Source organism: Oxyura jamaicensis, chromosome 2 (assembly GCF_011077185.1).
Source record: "Oxyura jamaicensis isolate SHBP4307 breed ruddy duck chromosome 2, BPBGC_Ojam_1.0, whole genome shotgun sequence".
Classification (NCBI taxonomy): domain Eukaryota; kingdom Metazoa; phylum Chordata; class Aves; order Anseriformes; family Anatidae; genus Oxyura; species Oxyura jamaicensis.
Window position 1 is genome coordinate 69,804,183 of NC_048894.1, and position 21,961 is coordinate 69,826,143.

At 40.9% G+C, this 21,961-nt stretch overlaps 1 protein-coding gene across 4 annotated transcripts in view; it reads right to left on the reverse strand.

The window, feature by feature from the left end:
- FARS2 (phenylalanyl-tRNA synthetase 2, mitochondrial) overlaps nucleotides 1-21,961 on the reverse strand; it is a 265,221-nt gene that overhangs the window by 23,251 nt on the left and 220,009 nt on the right. The window contains exon 6 of one of the 4 annotated variants that reach the window (XM_035316398.1): nucleotides 7,683-7,863. In XM_035316398.1, the coding sequence (XP_035172289.1) occupies nucleotides 7,725-7,863 (139 nt within the window). In that variant the 3' untranslated portion in view covers nucleotides 7,683-7,724. Of the gene's footprint in view, nucleotides 1-7,518; nucleotides 7,864-21,961 lie in introns of those variants that run through there. The other 3 variants (XM_035316395.1, XM_035316396.1, XM_035316399.1) reach the window with 3 other exon arrangements.

Genomic DNA, 21,961 nt, shown 5'->3' on the forward strand with positions numbered 1-21,961 from the left:
AACCCACTGTCACATCTGTTGCCCTGTCCTCTGCAGAGCCTTTTCCTCTTGGCAGGTAACAAGGTTCCTCTCAAGGACATGATTGGCACATCTTATGGTGGCTCTCCTGCGACAAGCTGAACTCAAGGTAGGAATTTCTCCTCCCTGTCCTGACCACATGTTGCCATCCTTGGCCTTGAAGTGAACCTCATTCCAGGTCTCATGGGCAGCCCATCCACTATCTGGGCAGAAGCCCACTCACAGATGTGCTGCTTCTTGCCCAGCTTGGCAAACCCATGTCCATGCACACAAACCCTCCAGAAGTCTGTGTTGCTCTTGCAGAACAAGCCCCCTGCTGCAGGCCGGGCTGCCTGGGCCTGGGCTGGGGGGTCTCCAGGCAGAGGGCATGCCACCTGCTGAGCACCTTTGAAGTCCTGATTCCCCTGATGATATACTTCACAATAGCCTAAGGATGCTTAATAACTCCAACGCTGTGAACAGTCAAGGAATTCAGTCTGTATCACAGAAGGTGTTAGAGAATAAGCAGAGAATGCACTGCCAAAGACTCTAAGATGTGTGAGCAACTAGAAGGGAAGCCAGAAAACTACGAAGCAATTTTCCAACATGAATGAAAGAGCCTTCAGTGACAAAGTTGCCCTCTGTCGGAGCCGCATATGCTGCGCTGATGTGGAAATGTTACCATTGCACAAGCCTGCCCTCTAGTAAAGATCAAAACTGATTTTTATTAATAAGAGGCTAGGATTTTACTTTATTTTACTTTACTTTATTTTTAATTAAAGCAGGGCACTTAAGTAGTTCGAATTTATTGTATAAATCCAACCTTTCCATTATGCCACCTTTCTTCCCACAAGGCGGAAAAGACCTGCATTGTCACCAGCAGCAGGTGTTGCAAAGCAGCCTAAAACAGATGCCAGAAAGTCTTTCTGCCTGAAAGGAAAGCATCTCAAGTGGGAAAGGGAGTTCTCTCTGACTAAAAATTCGATTCCTCTTTGAAGGGAGAGTGCTCAGAAGACTGTTGGCTCTCTGACAGCAGGAAGCATCAGAAAGTATTGAATTTTTCTTGGAAAAAGGTGATTTTCTGTGTATTGGAGCAGAGCAGCAGGAGACAAAAGTCTCTAATCACACTGAGTATGGTGAACAACAACTCTGCTTTTTTATCTGCAGCACAGAAATAAGGCTCACATCACCCACTCCAACCTATTTCACATGTGTATGTGTGTGCAGCACACAAGTAACATAATTGTGCTAGGTGCTGAACATCTCCTCAGAAATGCTGGGCTGCCCTCCTTGTTCAAAAATAAGAGGTAATGCTTCTAGACAAGAAACAACAGGAAATAGTTTCATTCTTAACCAAATTCACTTTTTTTTTGTTTTCTAGCAAGCGGAAATGAATGAAAAGTGATGCAGATTATAAAGCGCAATAACACAGCAGCTTGTAAACACACAGAAGGCTGCTGAAATTATTTAACAAAAACACATTTGTAATCATATTCTGGAAGGACGTGGAGGACATCATGCTGGGCATCAGATTCTTACTAATTTGTTGTTTCCCCTCTCTGAACTTTCATTAATGATACACTTATGCTAACAACCTTCATTACAACCCTATTTCTCTGTCTCATCTTCCTACAGAAGCAAGTGTATGCACAGTGGTGATGGGCATCCATCCTTGCACTGTTAGTGACCACCGCTGACTTCTGAACCCAGGGGAATAATCTCACCCACACTGGACTTCAAGGTGAGGGTCTCCAAGGCATGACGTTCCAGCAGCCCCTTTTAAAAAACACCAGCTGTGCTGAGTACAGACACTCAAAAGTGAAGTTACTACAGAAACATTAACCCACATGCACAGGGGCCATCAATCTGATTTGCTTCATGCCAGCAGAGGGGATGAAGTCTGAGCAAATCTCCAGCAAAGCACCTGGCACTGAGCAGGGCACTGTGGTAGAAAGTGGGAAAAAATGAGCTTCTGGGTCATGGGAAGGAGCTTAAATAGCATTGAGGAGGTTGTAGAGGCAAGGAGGCATTGCAAGGGAGGGCATGACAAAGTAGGCCTCAGCGTACAGTGGGCACATGGCATAAAAATGTAGGCAATCAGGCTCACCAGTGCTCCTGTGCAAGACAGGACTTGTACTTGGCAAGACAGACACTGGGGAGATGGTTCTGGAGAGCTGCTTGGTGATTTCAGATGGCCCATCCCTCCTGAAAGCACCCACCTAACTGCTGGATGCCTGGCAAAAAGGGTCTCAGAGAGGGCACAGCAAGTTAAACCTTTGACTGAGTTAAACTTCAGTCAATTCACATCCCCTTGTGACCTGAAAGACATGAACCAACCTACAGATTGCATGGAAACACATTTCCATTCCCATGCTGACTTATTCAATTCCTACACTGAGATCTGTCAATAAAGATCTTGTGAGTGACTATTAGTTTCTCAACACCAGCGAGTACAGATTTGGTATGGGAATCAATAGCCCCTTAAATTAATCATCAGTTACAACAATAACGGATGACCAAAAAGCTTGGCTATGCATGCTAATTATTTACTATGTGCCTATGTGAAGGCAGGCAGCCAAATGCACATCCGTGCCTCCCGGAAGCATAGTGGGAGAGAGAGAGGGAGGGAGAGAGGATAATTCAGTGCTTTAAGCCCAGGACATCAGGAGACAACTCCTCCCACCTTGCTGTTCAACTACAGTGTGATCGCTCGCTACAACTTTTCCCCTCTCCCAAATCAACTCCAGTGTCACTATGGTCGCTGAGTGCCAGGTTTGAAAACGTTTCAAGTGACTAAACATTTGGAAAGATGCCCAGTGGGTCTTTCAAACCTGCAGAGACATCAACAAAATTCCACAAGCAGTTATCTGTATCTGTTGGGGTCTTAAAATCTTTTAATCCTGGCCCTTCGTCTCAACGTGCCTCAGGTTTTGACATCTGTAGATGAATAACTCCTCATGAGCAAGCAGCGATTCTACTGAAAAATGACTGCATAGGCACCAAGTCATGAGAGGCATCTAATTGATGTTTAGCTGCAGCAAATACCAATACAGTGCTTCTGGCTGTATCACGCTGTGATACATGTGAAGCTGCAGACACTAAAATAAAAAGAGAACAATCTACTGCCCATTTAAGTGGCAGCTGCTCTGGATGACTGCAGTGCTGCCCAGCAAATTACTGAGCAGGCAGAGGCGCAATTCCCTGGACTGCGTGTTAATCACCTGCATCCAGAGGGTGAGCACAGAGAGACCCCGCAGTAATGCGGCGTGGGAGCACAGGCTTTAGTCTGTGGTATGAGAGATCTCCCTGCCTACAGTCTGACACTGTTTCTTCACCAAAGTTATACCAAACTTTAATGGTAAGAACTGTAACAGAAGGAAAAACAAAGCAAGCAAAACCAAAATGAGAAAGTCAGGTCATGGCCGAAGTGATTTTAACACAGTTTTCGAAGTATAAAAGGCACACTAAAACAGACTCTACTTAGTTAACAGAGGGCATAAATAGAATAGCAGAGGCCACCTGACAAAGCATAAAAGCATGAGAAGTGCCAACCACGTGACCGCATCAGATGTTAACGATGATCAAACCTTGCACAGCAGATTCTGGAAAAGTCAATGCCCTCCCCCAGCATATGCCCGCGCTCGGTGTTGAAGTGCAGTCTTCTCTTCTGAGATACTCAGCTCACAATTCAGCTGTAACTGCAGTCATGTTTAAAAGCTGGTAATGTGTCAATGACTGGTTTCTTGTGCAGATTTGTTGAAGGTCCTCATAAGAATGCTTCAGTCCTGGTGACCTTTCAGAGGCAATACTCACAACCTTAAAATTTGATCAGGATGTTTGTGATTAGTCAGTATAGCCTGGTTTACATAGAAAGCAAATCCTTTTTACATAAAGAACCATCTTTAGCAAAGAGAGCAGATAATATCCGAATAAAACTCTCTGAGCTTTAAAAATACAGCTACTCTGAAATATCAGAGTTGAAGTACAAAATCCCTCTTTCGCCCAGATGGTAACAACTCTGACGGGGATAGTCCAGTGATACCAGCTAGCAGGTCTGTCACTGAAATAGCCAATACAGCCATTTTATATGCTCGCACTGAACTCAACAGAACTTCCTTGCACATAAAACTACTTCTGTGTCTGTGTGTGTATGTGTGGCGGGGCGAAAAAGACAGAGTGCTTTTTAACCTTGGCCTAACGAATAAGCACCAGCCCACCTCCAGTCACCTCACAGTGAAGACAAGGTTCTCCAGCTTTACCCAAACATGAACTCAATGCATTTGACTTTGTTCTGTTTTCTTGGGGGGGGGGAGACTCCCTGAGTTTACTTCACTGGACCACCAAAGAGTCCTGGCTCGGCCATGAGATTTTACCTCAAATCCAAAAGCTAAGCCCTGCATGAATTTATCCAAGGGCTGGGACCAATCTGTCAATACTTGTGATAATCAGCACAGCTGCACAGAGTACGAAGCTGATAAATTCAGTGCTAAAGTATGGCCACCAATCTGCAGAAGGGACAGGAGTAAAACTCTAAATGGAGGGTAAATCACCACAAAACCACCAGTGGTTTATGAAGTCTGGATTCTCAGTAAAAAGCTGTTTTCAGATTAGTGCAACTGTTTGATTGTGCCTGGCAATACTAGTTTATGGATGGCAGAGGTCACTGAAATCTCAAGGGTAAAAACACTGAGCAATTTACTGCTCACAGCACTTTTCCATTGCAGTGCCTTTAACAAGAACAACAAAACCAGGTAAGTCTCAGTGCACTGTAAATCTGATGCCAGTTTACTGGGAATATCCCAAACTGAGTGTTAAAGCAAAATCTTTAGTCTTCCAGGAATCACAGATAACTTGAAAACCAATGGCAACTATGAACAAAACCAGCACCCAGAACATTAAAACAGTACACAACATTCAGTCAAAGAAATCCCCAGCCTGTTCTCCTGGGGACATGTTGCATCTTTTGCTACAAATTGATTTTTTTCTCTTTTATTAAAGGACGCTGATATAAAACCCAGCGGCACACAAAAATAAACACAGACAGTTGATAAAAACAAGAAGCATGGCCTTGTGCCTGCCACTACACCACTCAGTCAGTATGCACACTAAGTAATCAAATGCTTTTCCCCTTAATATTTCCAACAGCATGGTATCACTTTCATATTTAGGAACTCACCCACCTTTACTAGACCTGTAGCCCATCCAATTACAGCCATTGCTTGCAATGTGGGCCAGTGAGATATCAAGGGATTTTTGTGAGACAGACTGTAGGGCAGCAGACTAGAGGTTGAACTAGCCTCTTGTTCCTGGTCTTCAAGCTAGTTTACATACCTTTGTGCTGTGTCTTAGGAAAAAACAAGGGACAGGTGAGGGTAGCCCTTTCTGTGACAGAATTGGTCAGGGACTGTACGAAGGACTGTCCTCAGCCAGGTCTTTTACATTCTCACCAGGGATCAGACCAGCCACTGAGATACTGGTAGCATCATCTGTCTCTGATTAACAGTAAAATAAACTATGGTTATCACACCATTAGATTCCCATGGGCTCTCTGTTGGAATCCACAAGGGAGCATGTGATTTCAGATTACTCAGTTTAGAGTCTGCTACTGCCCATAGCAAATTTCCCTGGTAAAATCAAGGACAGGTAAAGAAGGAAAAGTCCTATTTCCCAAAGGACAGTGGCATAAAATTGCAACTCCCATGCCTTCTGATCTGAGGTCTACTTTGCTAGTAGTGGTGAATCTCTGACAAAACAATAGGCTTGTAGATTAGATTAATCCTAGAATATATATGACAAAGGCTTACTTAATCTAAACATACCCAAGTATTCCTATTAAACTCACAGCCAGCCCATCTGATTTTACAGGCCTTAGAATCCTTCATATAATTTTATTCAAACTTGCTCCTGGTTGATGTTTTTTAATTTGAATGGTTCACATTTTGTTTTGCACTGAAGTTGCTGATATGTAAACAACCAGTCCAGAAGATGATCCCATGGTTTTAGGTCAACCTCAAGGACAACTCTGTTGCAGTGACATCTGTGGCTACAGTGACAAAGCATTGTTGTCTATTTTTCTCCTCCTTAAATTCCCCAAATTTCTATGCCCCATTATATTTTGGTACAGCAAGCAGGTTCTAGCTCTCTCCATATTCAGTACCACCAGTTAACATACACATAATTTGCTGCCCCATGTGGTAGCATGGATCAGGCCCTGTCTTGGAAAAATTAGTGCAGTTAATTTTAGTGCAACTCATTGTAGTGCTCCTCAGTGGTTCTCACTGAGAATCCTGAAATATGAAAGGATGAAGGAGACAGAGAAAGATCAAACAGGCTAAGCTGTGTTTAAGGGATCTTAGTTGATCATGCTTTAAAAATAAACAAGTAGGTTCTTCTGTTGCCTAAATGGCACCCATTCTGTTGCCTTGTAGACAGCCTAGCATATTGTTTTCATAATCAAGTTATTTGGATGACACAACAGCAATTTAGATTAGGATTTGTTTACACAGCTAAATATGTTGAGTAATGAAATTTAAATGAGCTTTCTGCTTCTGTCACATCTGCAATAGTAACTGGCTTCTTATGGTGGAGTACAAGCTCACTGCACAGATGTTTCTTGATAAGGTATAAATCAGCATTAGATGCTGGTTATTGCAGTGATTTTACTGCCTTCTTCCCTGAAGGAGAGAATGTTCCCTGCACAGCAACCAGATGTGACCTGCACGACTGTATGAAATACCATAGGAGGTAAAAACAGGTCCCATATTCCATATCAGCATCTGCAATAGCTCATCAAGTATTTATCAGACCATTTGAACACTTCTGCAGAACCTATCATCATACCACTACCAAAATGCACTTAATTATAACCTGCAATGAAAAAGTCAAGCAACCCATAAAGTGACTACTGTCTGAAATAGAAGGAGATCCCATTTCAGTTTGGTTTCATTCCTTAATCATCAAGTTTCTGAGCAGACACTGCCCCTAGAAAATGAGATAAGGGAGCTCCTCACCTGGGGAAGGTGCACACCTCTGAGTGCCTTGGTATGTGCCTCCACTCAGTTCTGTGAGAACAGGGACATCCAACAGGAAAGACTCACCAATGGCCTAGCATGTGAAAAGACCCAAGTCCAGCCCTAGAGTCATACTCTCTCCTCCGTCTCTGTAGCAGACGAAAGCAATACCGAGGGTCTCTGAAGGTACGAGAGCCAAACTTTGCAAGGTGTACCTCTTTGAAGTTTTCTTGAAGCAAAACCTGCCATTCCTTCTTAAGAAAGAGGGAGGGGTGGAAGAATAAAATAGTTTTTCTTCCCTGAGCTAAGCTGTGTCTCTGTTTTGCTTCACTCGTTACACAGACAGAAGATCCTGTCAACCCAGAAATAATGCCAAGTATTTACAGTTTAATGGAACCCAGGGACCAATTAACAACACAGAAAACCACCAGGCAGTGTATTCCTTATTGTAGCAGGAGGGAAATCTTACATTACTGTTGTTCCCCCCTTTCTTAAAATAAAGCACCGGTGCTTTGTCAATGATTTCTCAGTAGTAATGTTTATTATTTGGTAGTTTTACCATTGCTTATTTATCAATTGTTTTCCATGTGCTATGTTCAGTCACAAAATCCCTCTTGTACTCCCCACCCCAAAAAGATAAAAAGAAACAAGGGAAAAAAAAAATAAAAGAGAAAAAAAAGAGAAAGCAACTGTCATTAGGGCTTCAGACCAACAATGCTAGAACCTGCCCTCAACCCCAAGTTCTCGAACTGCTGATTCTTCAATAGCTTGATGGATACGATGCACCTCGTTCTGCGTTAAAGTCCTCTCAGGGTGACGGTAAACAATACGGTAGCAATGGCTGACCTTCTTTGTCCTGCAAAATATAAACCAAAAGAGGAACCATAAATATATGTGCCTACAAATGCAAATACTTGAGGCTGAACACTTACCCTCTGGAGCATTTTTTTATTTGCAGTCTAATTTTATTCCTGTTGCTTGAAAATCATCTTAATGCTAAAGTATACAGTCTGGAGAGGTGGGATTGAGCTGAATTTTAATTTTTGCAGAGGATTTTACTGAAGTCCACCTTACATTTCCACTTGTTTTTGCTGTGGGTCCTTCTCTACTCCCACCCTCTGCCAGATACTCATACTGAAAACAAAAACAAACAACAAACAACAACAACAACAAACTTTGAGAGAAACTGCTTGGCCTTCTACATTAAAATGTGCCTCACAACAGGACACAGACCTCTTCTGGGTCACTGAGCCAGCTCTCCACTAGGAAGTTTAGATAGGAAAAAATAAGAGCAGAAGGGCTGCCTGTGTCACAGGCAAGGCTGACAGAGACCAAGGCTGAGCGGGAGCCACCAGCCAGCCCTGTATGAGTTAACTTCAGCTGAGTACTGCGGTGTGTCAGCTTCTTATCAGGGTAAACAAGCCCAGGAGGAGGGCTATGCTAACATGACTGAACTGCTGCTGACACGGTAACTCTCTCATTTTGGTGCTAACCTGGCAGTCTTGAGGGAGCACTGTGCACACATATTCCCCTCAGACCAGTGGGGCTGGCCGTGACAGACTAAGGAAAATACTGCTCAATCTCCACGTGCTGGCAAGCGGTTAGCTAATACAGGACATCTCAAGCCTCGCCATCCAGCCTCCAGCACAGAGGAGGAGGCTCCACAAACAGACGCAAGCACAGAGCATTCATTTTGCAGCTGAGGTGCTGTGGGACATTGCCCTACTGCTCCATGGCCAAAATGGCAGATGCACCCTGGCATGAAGGGAAGAAGCCGGCCTCCCCATCAGTTGCCATGAGGTAGGGCAGCAGCCCTCACTGAGCTGCTCAGGATGGCTTTCCTGTAAAAGTGGCCACAAAGGGAACTGACAACACCACACCACGAGGCTGGCCTAGCAAAGCAGGGACAGCCCAGCAAACTCAGGAAGAAGCAGGGCATGACGTGACAGCAGGCACAAATGTCAACATTTCTTACCCCTTGCTGTGGAAAGGAAAAGGCAAAAGAGACCAGCAAAAATAAAATGGAAATTAAAAGTTAAAATATATATATATATTTAACAGCTGCTGAGTCGGGCAAAGACAAGGTAATGCAAAACTAGGACAAACCAATAAGCCGAATAAGAGAGCAAAAATCTGTGTGAAGAGAAAGAAAGGCATGTGACAGGCTTGTTGTCTTGCTCTCCATCAAAAATAGGCCAGAATATGTAGGTCCTGCACGAAAGGGATATCTCTATAATTGCAGTGCTTGTATTACTGCATTTACATGGCAGATGAGGCATCCTCAAATGGAGCCCACACAGCTTCTACTTTCAAAGGTAACCGCTGCAGTGAAAGAAGGAAAATCTGAGAGGGAAAAATAAAGGGAAACTGGAGATCAAGTACTAGATGGAAGATAGACTCTCCCAGACTAGCAGAAGTTTGCATTTAATGGTGCACAGAGGCATTCATCAAGCTTCAGATCATCTCTTTCCTGAAAATGTTTCAGGTCAGATATCATGTTTATTATGGCTACTTGATTAAAACTGAAGTTATATGTGCTCATGTACAAAGATAAATCTCTCAAGATACTCATTTCAACATAGATCCTACAAGAAATAGGCACAGGTAGTTTTTATCTCAGAATAGCTATTTGATAGCAACTTTGCCTCATTCAGCTTTGGTGGGAAGCTTGCTCTGCTCTCACTGGCAGTTTACAACAAAAAGATTATTTCAAATTAAAGGATTTCTCCTTTTTGTGTGTGTGTTCTTTGACGGTGAAGCAAGTTAAAGCTGACTAGTACAAGAAAAGGCAAACTACATTTCATGAGATGTTAGCTGACTGCAGTTAACTGCTAAAAACCAGCCAAGAGCTTTCCCAAGGTGCAGGATAAACGCTGTAGAAAAGCGGTCTTCAGAAAAAGAGGGGGAGGTGTAACTGCAGAGAAAGTGTTGCTCTGCTCTGCTCTACCACTGCAAAGCAGATGAGAAGAGAGATCTGGGAGAAGCATGGAAATTGAACAAGAGGGGTTTGGCCACTGAAAGAGAGAAATTGGAGTAAGATTGGGGCTCAATAGAAAAAAAGGTATCAAAAACAGGCTGGCAAATACCATTACAGATTGTTGTACTTCAGCTTTTAAAGGTGTTACAGCAACCCACCTGAACAAAAACATTTCCAAATTGCTTAGGCTGAAAATCTCTTTAGAAGCTGTACAGTCACAAGCCCAGTCCTGAACTCTTGTATATAGTGAGATCATATCTCATGATGGAAAACTCAGTATTAGCATTTAATGTGATGTGAACACAAGTTTGCTTACCATTTCTAAGCTGTGGTAGGGGTAACAATGACCACTGTTTCTTGACTGGTCATGGTTAACTGAAGGCAATGATTTCTCTTGTCCCCTGTGTTTACATAACCCTCTCCATCCATCCTAGCAAGCAGTTCATTCATGGGCAAATTAAATAGGTCACAACATGATGCAATAGTTTCTTGTGGGTATTGTGGAAAACAGCATCTTTAGGATGCGTTTAAACTGTGAAAGGATAAAGGTCTTATAGAGCAGCACTGGACTGCGATTTGGTTAGATGTAACTGCAGATAAGCATTGGATTGCATTACATGTAATTAATCTAATTGTAATTATAGCCAAAAAAATGATATAAATGCTAATACATATGGCTGGCTACACATCACTCACATGGTTGTTATATTTTTCTCTCATCCTTTTAGCTAGAATTAATTATATCTTTATTACTAATTAAAAAGAGTATAAGGGATTAATGATATTTCCATAAAGACAAGCTGTAAGTGTCAGAAAACTTAACCATTGTTTTCACAGTAGTATTAACTAACTTTTCAAGGCAGATGGGGACAAGTACTTCTTGGTCTTTTACTCCCTGATACCTGTCCCTCAAATTAAAATACTAGGACAATGAGATTTATCACTGCCATCAGGTGTGATTGGAAACAGTTATTGTCAGCAAATAATATGTTTGCTGATTTTCTTTCTTGATTTGCTTGTGTTCTGCGAGGATGCTCAGAGTCACAGAGTGTTTGCCTACCTTAAAGATAGCTCAGCTACTGCACAGTGGACTCCTGCTTGTCATGCTGCAGCCTGGTGATACAGAAGAAGCAGCTCTCTAGCTCTCTATCCCAAGCAACAGAAAATGTGAGGCCAAAACTGAGAACAGCAGCTTAATTAGGTTGAAAAAAAAAAAAAAAAAAAAAAAAAAAAGAAGAGAAGAAGAAGCTTAACGTTGAGTGCATTAGGTTTTATTTACCTAAGCTGCACCTCCAGACAATTCCACGCAGCTTGCAGTCACGCGGACTCCTTCTCTCCCATTAGGCTTTAGCTGATCTCAGTGTCATAAGTCTCCTCTGCACCAGCCTGCGGCTTTCAGGTAATGAAATGCAGTGAATACAGTGAAGCACTGCTCAAAGGGAAAAAGAAGATAGGGATGTATTCTGAGGCCACAGGAGGAAACAGGATTACAGTCAGTGAATAAACACTGAGGTGAAACGTCTAACACTCTTTCATGTGTTTTTTGGAGGAAACAGCTTTGCCTTGTGATGTTAATGAGCTGGCACACAGCTTCCTCCATGTGCTAGAGAACTACTCACTGCCTGGTCAGATTCACTGCATGTGGCCACCCTGAAGGTCAGTGTATAAGTTTTGATATTTCAGCCTGATAACTGAGCACAGCAAGAAATAAAGGGGCCTTAGTCTTCCCATTATCCTATAAAATGACCACGAAAGCAACCTGACACTGGATTCAGGGCTAGAATGAAAGGCTATATTAGGCAATAAAAATTAATAACTGTGCATTATCTTCCCCTGCATGGAAGTCCAATGAATGATGTTTTAAATACAGATTGTCTCTAAAGCTGACCCCAGAAGGTACCAATAGCAACATATCTGAACACACAGCCACTGGACAACCTGCCGCAGTGGCAGATAAAAGTAAGACATGCGGTCATTTGGTAACCAAAATGTTCCCTAAAGAATTAATGTCTGGTATTGGCTCACCTATGTGCAATACTGTAGCAAGAATTCCCCATCCTGCACTTGAAGAGGGAGATAAAGGGCATCAGGGAGTTGGAGGGGAAAGAAAAGAAAAGCACTGTACTTTTTAACAGTGTTCTACTTTATATCTGTATAAAGCACAGAAGCACAGAGACTTCTGTATGGAGGTTAGCCCTGTTCTTAAATGGGTAAGGACAACAGAACACCAGACATTTTTCTAGAAAGCTGGATTTACTTTGAGGAATAGATAAGCAGAGATGAGAATCTCCCACAGCATCAAGTAGCGAAAATGAGTACTCTGTCTTTTGTTCTCTGAGAGAGGCACTAAGCGGTACTATTCAGTGCCATATCCATATTGTACCTTTTCCTACACAATATTTTTTGAAATGAAAGACCTATACATATGGTAACACAAGTATTCAAGATTTTTTCTCTATGTTAACTGAGTTGTGTGAATGAGGTTCTTCGAGTCTCTCCCAATTCCTGCCACATCAGTTTTCATCCTATATCCCAAAGAAAGATTCATCATGTAATTACCTTCCATAAACCTTCACCCAGTACTCAGTGACCACCTACATATTTCAGAGTGATCAGGTCATGCTCTGAGTATGCAGAGAACGGATGAGAAAGGCTTGCTGTCTTTGCAGCATTGTCCTGTGAGTTATGATAATGTGCATGAAATGAAAATACGCTCACATTACTGGAACCATAGCTGCTGGAGCCATGTAGAGAGCACAGCTTTGGCCTTGCACTGTGGATCACACAGTTCCAGAATGGTCCTTGTAAGCTGAAATGCGGAGAAATACTAAACTAAAAGAATACCAAACACATAGATAGGTATTCTCAACTCATCCCTGTTTTCTTCAGACATGGAGTCTGACTTCATTTAGAACAGAAAAAACACCTTGAGTTTAAGGCAGGTAAAACTCTCCTGCACTGAGCAATCCAGGCCACAGATTTGATGTTCAACCCCTAGTGACACCACAGAAATCTCTTCCATCATCTCACAAAAACATTTTCAGGAAAGCCAATAGAAACTGAATGCATAGCCATATCTGTCTGTTTCCATGTGGTAGTTTCCAACAAGACTAATAAGGAGAGAGCATAGTTTAGATACCCAAGTCAGAAAGAGCCACCTACATTTTTTTCTCTGAAATCTATGGGAAGGAAGACCTCCATGATGTTTGGTAGATTTTGGCCCAAGTGCCTGCATGAAACTCACTTGACACAGCTAAAAACTCACTCTGAAGAATCTATCCAGCCAAAGCTTCTTCTTTCCCCGTTTACTTTTGCTTCTCCACATGCCTGTCTTAAAAAGACAGAAAAGACTTCAGCATCCAACAGCACAGAGAGGATGTAATTACCTTTTCCTTTTTGTTCCATGCTTTCAGACCATGTCCACTATGACAGTAGGCACAACTGCTAAATGTCATACTATAAATTTTAAATTGACAAATAGCACTCTTTGCTAGGAACCACATCATGGAAAATGGCAAAAGGCTTGTGCTATATACCTTACTGTCAATGGCAAATAATTCAATTACCATGGTGATATGCATGTAGAATATACACATAATTTTCTGAACAAAGGCCATTCCCAAAGATGCATTCTCATCAGTCCTTTTAAATGCTAATACTCCATTTCACTAGAAGAGTGAATTGTACACCAAAAAAAAAAAAAAAAAAAGTGCACTTTAAAAAATGGATGTGTTTTTGTTTAAGGTGACTTTGATGCCAGTGAAAGGCACTAGATCACCTCCAGAAGAAAGAACTGGCTTAAACCCACAGAAAGCAGAGAATGGTCATTTCTGTTGCAGAACTTTTCCAGCCAACACCTGGCAGAATTGTTCAGTTTCAAAAACAGTACAGGTCAACGTAGCCGTGTTGAGACCATCAACATTGACCACTGAGGGTTTTTTCTTGTTGTTTTTATTTTAAAAGAGATGCGTGTTCACTGACATAGAATTGGACCAAAAAGATTGCTATTATATTTCAGCATCTTGAGACTGTAATGGACTTTTTGCTGTTTTGTATCTGAATTCTGTATCTGTATTCTGTATCTGAATACTCTGAACCTCTAGCCTTTGCATTCAGTCTTTCTTTAATATTAATTCATTTTAAGCTTATCTCTTAATCTAGAAAAAAAAATGTCAAAATTCTGTTAATAGCCAGGTTATTGAGAGAAATAAAGAGCATGGTATGGGATGCAGTGGCAAACCACATAAATAACACCTGCTATTTAAGTTAAGGAAAGTTAGATGAAAAATGCAAACATTCAAACTTTTTCAGCTTCTCAGTCACTAAGACACTGTCATGTAGCCTTAAATAGGATCTAACCCATTGTCATTATGGCTCATGTCAAGTATGAACCCATTGTATATCATGACTTTCCTTTTCTACCTAAATCTGTCACCTAATTTCTTACGTGCCAGAAGAGACACAGCTATATACTGAAATAATGTTTCACAAGCATCACCCAGAGTAGGAAGTCTCTTGGCTGTTAGATGCATTCACTAAAAGTTAATTGAAACAATTCAACCAATTATTTGTGCTTTGGCTCAGCACTTTGGCCTCTAGCTACCTTTTCTCATTTCAAGAGGCCACCTTGGCTTGTTGAATGCCAGCAAAAGAACTAATGTGAGGGTGGTGCAGGGCTTTTTTCCATCAGCTACCAAGCAGAAGGAACTCTTGTAAATTGAGTAAGTTACACAAAAAAAACTGAAAGAATATTTCCCTTGTGCACTGTTATAGCTGTCTCAGTAACCAGCCAACAATACAGTTAACCCATCTCAGATCCAAGCACTTCCCATTAAAGAGCTCTTAAGCCTCACAGCACCAAAAGTAATGGAATCCATTACATTCAAGCAATGACGAAATACCAATAGTGTGAAGTATAGAAAGAACAATATCGTTCTCCATTATACCAAAAGGGTATCTGAAGTCCCCATAGGATCACAAGCTAACCATGACATAGACTTTTGGTGCCATGGAAAACCAGAAAAAAAAATCCAAACCTCCGGGGTTTGGGATTTCCCTTCCCTTCCCTTCCCTTCCCTTCCCTTTTTTTAATACAACTCATTGATTCCTTGAAGAAAGCAATGATCAATGGTTGTAAAGCAGGTGTAAAAACAGTTCTCAAGGGTATGAATGCCAGTATCTGTGCTTGTCTTTCTCCAATCTCCCTCTCTTTGGGAAAAATATTTATCAAGCACAGGTGACAAAATTCCCATCATATCTGATCCATACCAACACTAAGGAATGATTTCCACTGAGATTTAGATTTGGAAGTTCCCTTAGTTAGGGAAATTTTGCTCTCTCCAATCACACCAGGCCTGTTCAGTTTCTAAGGGCCCACCACTCCATCTATTGAGTCAGTTCAAAACCCTGCTCTAAATCCAGGAAGATTCAAGAATAGGCTAGAGGCTGAATATCTTCAAGACTTGCTTTGCTCTCAGCATAGTAACCCTGGAGCACTCATCATGCCAGAGAGACGCAACTTTATGTACTTTTAATGGAATGAGTCTCTCAACGTATCAAGGCTGAGGCTTTCAGGAATAAAAGGAAGCCCTGCAGTGGGCTTGCACACAAAGATCAGAATGTGTGCAAGCCATTGTGGCTCAGAATATGATAAAATAAACCTACTTCTTCTTCAGGGTTATCACTATGACAGATCCAAGGACTGCACAGGTGGAATACACATGGGACAAAGCACACATTCTGATACAAAAACACACATACAAAATCTAGAGAAATAACTGCTACCCATTGCAGTGGCAAATGAGAAGGTTGTTTGGTAAAATATTTGGGACATTTAATTATGTACTAAACATAGAAAAATAATTGGATGCTGAAAATAAGAGAAAAAATGCTAGTCTCAGCATCACACAAGACAGAACACCTGTTCCATGTACAGCACAGAGTTTTGTATAGCTTCACTTTCCCTAGATTTAACTGCGAAGGTTCAGTGTCAAATGCTTTTCAATGTCTAATCATATTTTCACCAAAATAAAATACAAGGAGTAATACTTTATGTTATTTTTTGATTGAAATTTGACCACTATAGGATAAATCATTTGCCAATCCAGCAACCAAAAGAACAAAATTACTCAGTTTGGATACTGTGCCTCATAGGAATTGCTATCTAAGCTCCCTGACTTTCTCTTTCCCTGTGTGGTTCAGAAGCCATGGCAAGACTGTATCTCCCACGAGAAGCCAAGGCCAAAAATTCCTCTGATGAATCACGCCGTTCTCTAGAAAAGAAACTCGGTTGACACAGCTGATGAAGAATCAGAGCATACTGAGAACAGAAGCATGCAACACCTGAAAGTCCTTGCAGCACTGACAGCTGAAGTGTTTTGACGGCTAGCCAGCAAATAATATCAAATTCTCACAGAAGAATGTACATTTTCAGTGAGTAAAAGAACAACTAATCAACATACTTTCTGTCTCTGCTGGCTCTCCCACTTTTTCCACGTTTCTCTTGACCTCCTAAATGACAAATAATTTAAATGGAGAATGAGGCAGCTCTGGCAGCAGTAGGCTCTGTGGATCTGGCAGAACTCCATGACTTAGACAGGACAGCGCACTGCCTTCCAGCACAACTGGCTAGCACTGGAAAGGGTGAGGGACGCAACCTGCTAGCAAAATGTACCGTTGGAAGATGCATTGCTTTTGCAGAGTTGTGCTTCTTGTGTGAAGATACTATATTTACCTCCCCCTGAGATACAGCATGCAAGTAAAAGGAAGGAAGAGGGTTTGGTCAAACAGTAATATTTAACGGTTCTGTCACTGGTGATTAGTCACAACAGTATCACCCAAAGGTTTCGAACCATTGGCAACTGAATTGCCATCTGGAAGCACTAAAGAGTGACAACCTATCTCAATAAGTTGAACAAATCCAATGCGAGAGGTGAATTTGGCCTCTTTCAAACGTTATCTGAAATATTTATAATAAAAATGTTAAGTGTGATACCTTTTCAGTTCTTCTGAGTGAAAGATCAAAGAAGAGAAGTATAAATATTTAGCAGTTTTTTTCCCCCAACTACATGTTAATACTAAAGGCTACAAAAAGTATTACTAAAAATAACATTGCTGTCAAATTAAAATATATTTCATAATCGAGTAAAAAGGGAATTTTAAACAAATCATTCTCCTAAGTAATGAAGATGGATTGGAGTGACAGCAGGTTCAGAAGCATCTCTGTTGAGCACTCACAGAAATCAGGGTCTACAAAGGTGGCAGACAAGTGCATTGCAAGGACTGAATGTTGTTTCGGGTATTTATGTAGATTTCATCACTGAGATTACTGGTTTTGTCCTCACCACACTCAGGAGCTAGGTGGTTAAGACACAAGAAACAGGAAGAGAGAAGCTAACAGAAGGACAGAAGGGTCTTTAAAATCAGGAGTAGAAGTGGAGAGAAATCACTTGCCCTTTTTGGATAAAAGCAACAAATTAATAGCACTTGTCCCCCCAGGCAGCCTGCAGCATTCAAAGACAACTTTAAAACATTCACACCTGTGTATGTGCAAGTACGGGGTACTCAATAGGCCTGCTTACACAGTATCTGTTAAACCTAGTGGAAATTTTGCAGCTGCTCCACTATTAAGTGTTGTTTACTACCTCCTTCCTCTCCTTCCACTCCATACGTTATTTTTCTCTCAGAATTGTCAGGTTTTATGAGTCCTAATCCATCTAACTGGATTTGTTTTGGAGATACAGAAATTCCCCACTTTCCCTCCCTGAGGGTAGTTTGGTTTCACACAGGCAGTCACAAGAAACCTGTTCTTATTGCTTTTCTGACAGTTGCTGCCCTGGGAAGATAACTCAGAAAAAGTCGTCAAAGTAAGGATGACTATTGGCCAGCAGATTAAACTGCTGTTAACACACAAGAAAACTGTCTGGCTGTCAAACAGGTTAAACAAACAAACAAAAACAACTAACCAACCAACCCCAAACCCCTTGCTGGGTCCCATCTGCATGGATAATACACTTACACACACCACCATGTACAACAAAAAGCCTGTGTGTTATTGGTGAGGCTTGCTTGGTTATTTTGAATATAATGGAGGGGGGGGGGGGGGCGGAATTTCAGGGCTGTACTGAAAATAGGACTGAGGACAACGTGTAGCAATCAAGTGCACTGGCCAGAACTTTTACAGCTGTCAAAATGAGCATTACTTTGGAAAACTCTAACTGCCATGTTTGGCATCTATACCATTAATGTTACGCCTACTCTTTGTGAAAAAAAAAAAAAAAAAAAAAAAAAAAAAACTGTGAGCAATGATATGCTTGCAATGTGAATACTTTGTATGATAAGATTGTATGAGCATCACATAACAAAACACCATGTGGGCATGTAGACTAAAAGGTCAGGGCACAAAATGAGATGCTTCATTAGTAAGCACAATGAAATTATTGGTTTACCACTCCAGAAAGGAAAGAAAACCATTCATATATTGCATTGGAAAGATCAAAACATCATTTTTCCTAAGACTTTGCAAAAAAAAAAAAAAAAAAAAAAGGGCATTTGATCCTCTGACTAGCGGGAATTAATACCAGCAAAGAAGGGATAAGATTTCAGCCCAGAATAGGGAATACACAGGGAGCGCTAGAGTAAATTAAATGTTCTTAAATTGTCCAAGCCTGATGAACTTTGCCCTAAGATACTTTAGGAGTGAGTGGAAGAAATCTCAGAGCTGTTATCACTTGTCTTTGTGAGTTCATAGAAGGCAAGTAAGGTACCAAATGTTTGGAAAAGGTCAGAGTTTATTTCTGAAAAAAAAAAAAAAGGAAAAAAACAAAACAAAACAAAACAAACAAACAAAAAAAACAATGACTAGAAATCCAGGGGAACTCTAGACCAGCTGTTTTTACTTCACATTCCCAGAAAGACTCTGGTGCAGATAACCAAACCACTTGTAAGCACACCAATGATATAAGACAAAAAACAAACAAACAAACAAACAAAACACATAAAAACAAACCAACAAATAAAACACCAACAATGGAAGACATGGAAATATCAAGCAAATCCAGCCAAAACAATCTGATTTCCCTCTGTAAAGGAGTAACAGGCTAATAGAACAATAATCATTAAATATACCAATAAATTGCAGGAAGAAGCAAAACCATGGTGGTGCAAATGTACATGTAGGGGTGTGTATGTGAGTAGAGCATATATCTTCACTGTCTGCTAAACCAGATAAGAGAAAAAGGTTTAGAATTAATAATCCATAAAATATGAAAAAAAAAAGAAGCTGCAGACATCAAAAAACATTCGGAAAGATATTTTAAGGTTATAACAAAAATGTAAAAAAGAAGAAAAATACTAATTACAGTTGACAAAATTATGTAGTACAAAATTTGTTTTGATAAATGTTTCACCTTGGAAGGAGCTGCATGAAGGTAGATAAGCAAACTGGTAATCAACATGATTGGTACTAAAAGGTGATATCCCAAACAGCTGGAGGAGCTGCCAATAATTTGTTGCTTCTGGAAGCAACAGTTTTTGGTTATTTGGTTATTTGGTTAATTTGGTTATTGCTCATAACCAAATGTGAAGGATCCTTCTTATAGTGTTCTTCATCCTAGTTCCCATACGATGGAATATTTTCGTTAATGGAATAGGTGATGCAGCAGAAGTGTTTGTTAACCAGCAAATTACATTAAGCTGGGTAAAACAGAACATATTTTTGAGGACAAGATTAGAATTCAGAATCATCTTGACAAATTGGAAAAGCTGAAGGACGCGATTCAATCAGCGCATATGCCAGTTTCTGTAAGTTGCACTCATGGAGGATGGGAAACAACTGGGTAACAAGCAATCCCGCACAAAGGATGTAAAGACTGCACGGAATCACCATCTGAAGGTGAATCAGTGATGTTTTTGTGCTGCTTCCAGCTAAGTAAACAGCACTCTGGATGAATTGCAGGAATGCAGCTAGAGTGACATTCTTCCACTCCACTCTACTCAACACTGCTACTGGCTCTGCTGAGGTACCCTTTCCACACCTCAAGAAAGATGTGAGGCAACTGGAGGCAGATCTTAGTGGAGCAATGAGAATAAGCAGATATCTGGATAACAGGAATTATAAGGAAAAACTGAGAGAATGCTGGTTGCTCAGTCTAAAGAAGAGAGAGCATGGAAACACCCTTCGAATACATAAAATGCATGGCTAGGTAATAACCTGTTCATCAACATTAAAAAGGGCAGGAGAAGAAAGTGATAGACTCAAATTGCAGTAATGTTTTGCTTGAAAATTTGCTTGGAAAGGCAGTGTAGTCCCTTATTGCTGGAAATCTTTAAGGACTAGTTATACAAGTGTCTGTCAGGAATGCTATAAGTAGAGCTGATCCTTCTTTGGAGTGGGAGGATGAACTACGTGGCAGTACTCTTCAACTCTTTAGCATAAAATGTAAGTCTTCAAAATGCAGGAAGTTACTTGAGTAGCAAAGATAGCTCCAAACAAATACGCATCATGTGTTTGTTTATCCCATTGCATTAAAAGGAGATGGGGAAAAAAATGGTACAGGAAGCCAAGCAGGTAGGAAATGGAAACCATTGCTACCATATGTTGCCAAAGCAATCTGTTACAGACTCCACATTCCCAGGAAATAAAGCAAGCAGGGAAAGCTTTTGAAGGGGACAGCAGAGACTGACAGACTGAGAAGGGAAACGAATTCTCGGAAAATGATGCAACCTCTCTAGGCCAGCAACCCTTTCATTAGTGTTATAGACCACTGCTGAAATACAACAGACAGGAAAGTGAAGTGCTGCCAAGTTACTTTTCAGTGCCTAGAGCCAATGGAAAAAAACAAAACAAGCAAACAAACAAAAAAAAAGCAACAGAAAAGTCCACTCTGTAATACAGTAACCCAAAGGGAGAATGTCACTCAGCTGTTTGTCTCCTTTGTTTCAGGGCTGAGAGATGCCTTAGGAAAGCTCTAAGGAACAGCCAGAGAATATGCTGTATATCCTTGATACACTGAACTGAAGCTTTCCCTTTTATGTTTTTCTAGTTTTATATCAAGAACTTAACCCTTTGCTTTCAGCCATCTGAATTCACATTCAAACCCAATCTTAAAATGAGAAAGACAAGGTCTTCTAACAAAACAAAGCTGCAAACAAGCCTGCTGGAAATCTAAAACCGAAGGCAATTTGGGGGAAGTCTAGGGACTAGGATACATCACAGACACCAGTCCATGAACGAAGGCTGGTTGGCCCTGATGAGGACAGCTACTCTGGCAATGATGGCCTTTCTACATAGAAGCTGATTAACTTCAAGTCTTGTTGGAGGTAGAGAAACTGAAAAATAGAGAGGAAATGACACATCCAAGGATGTACTACTGATCAGCTGATCTCAAAATAGGAATACTAAGAAATGTAATAGAAATCTCATCTTCTGGGGCCTCAATATATTGCTCTGAATAATCACCAAGCCTTCCTTGTCTTTATACATGTTATCCTGCTTCCCCATCTACATTCACTCTTGCTGTTCTGTATTCATTTATTGGACTTCTTCTCTCTATATACAATAGCTGCAAGGAAAGAGCTGCCTTTAAATTTCTCTTCCAACACTGCCTTTTGCAGTAGGGATTAAGAGGCCATGACTCTGCTACAAAGAAAAACAACCCCATGTACCTGTATAAGAATACATGCATGTAAACATATATATACATTCATAGCCATTGCTGCACAGGCTAGTCTTCTAGTAACCTTTGAATGTTTGCTTGGACTGATAAGATCACCGGCTTCACAGTAATCTTGATGTTTACTAAATCTTTTGCAGGGATAAAATGTTGATCTCATAAAAGTTCCATTGCATATGTGTTCTTCTGTTACTATATGAAATATGAATCTGCCAAGGAACAAATAAATTACTTATGACTTATGCCTGTACAGTAACAAAGAATGGCTTAATGGGGGCATGTACCACTTTGAAAGTACTGCAGGC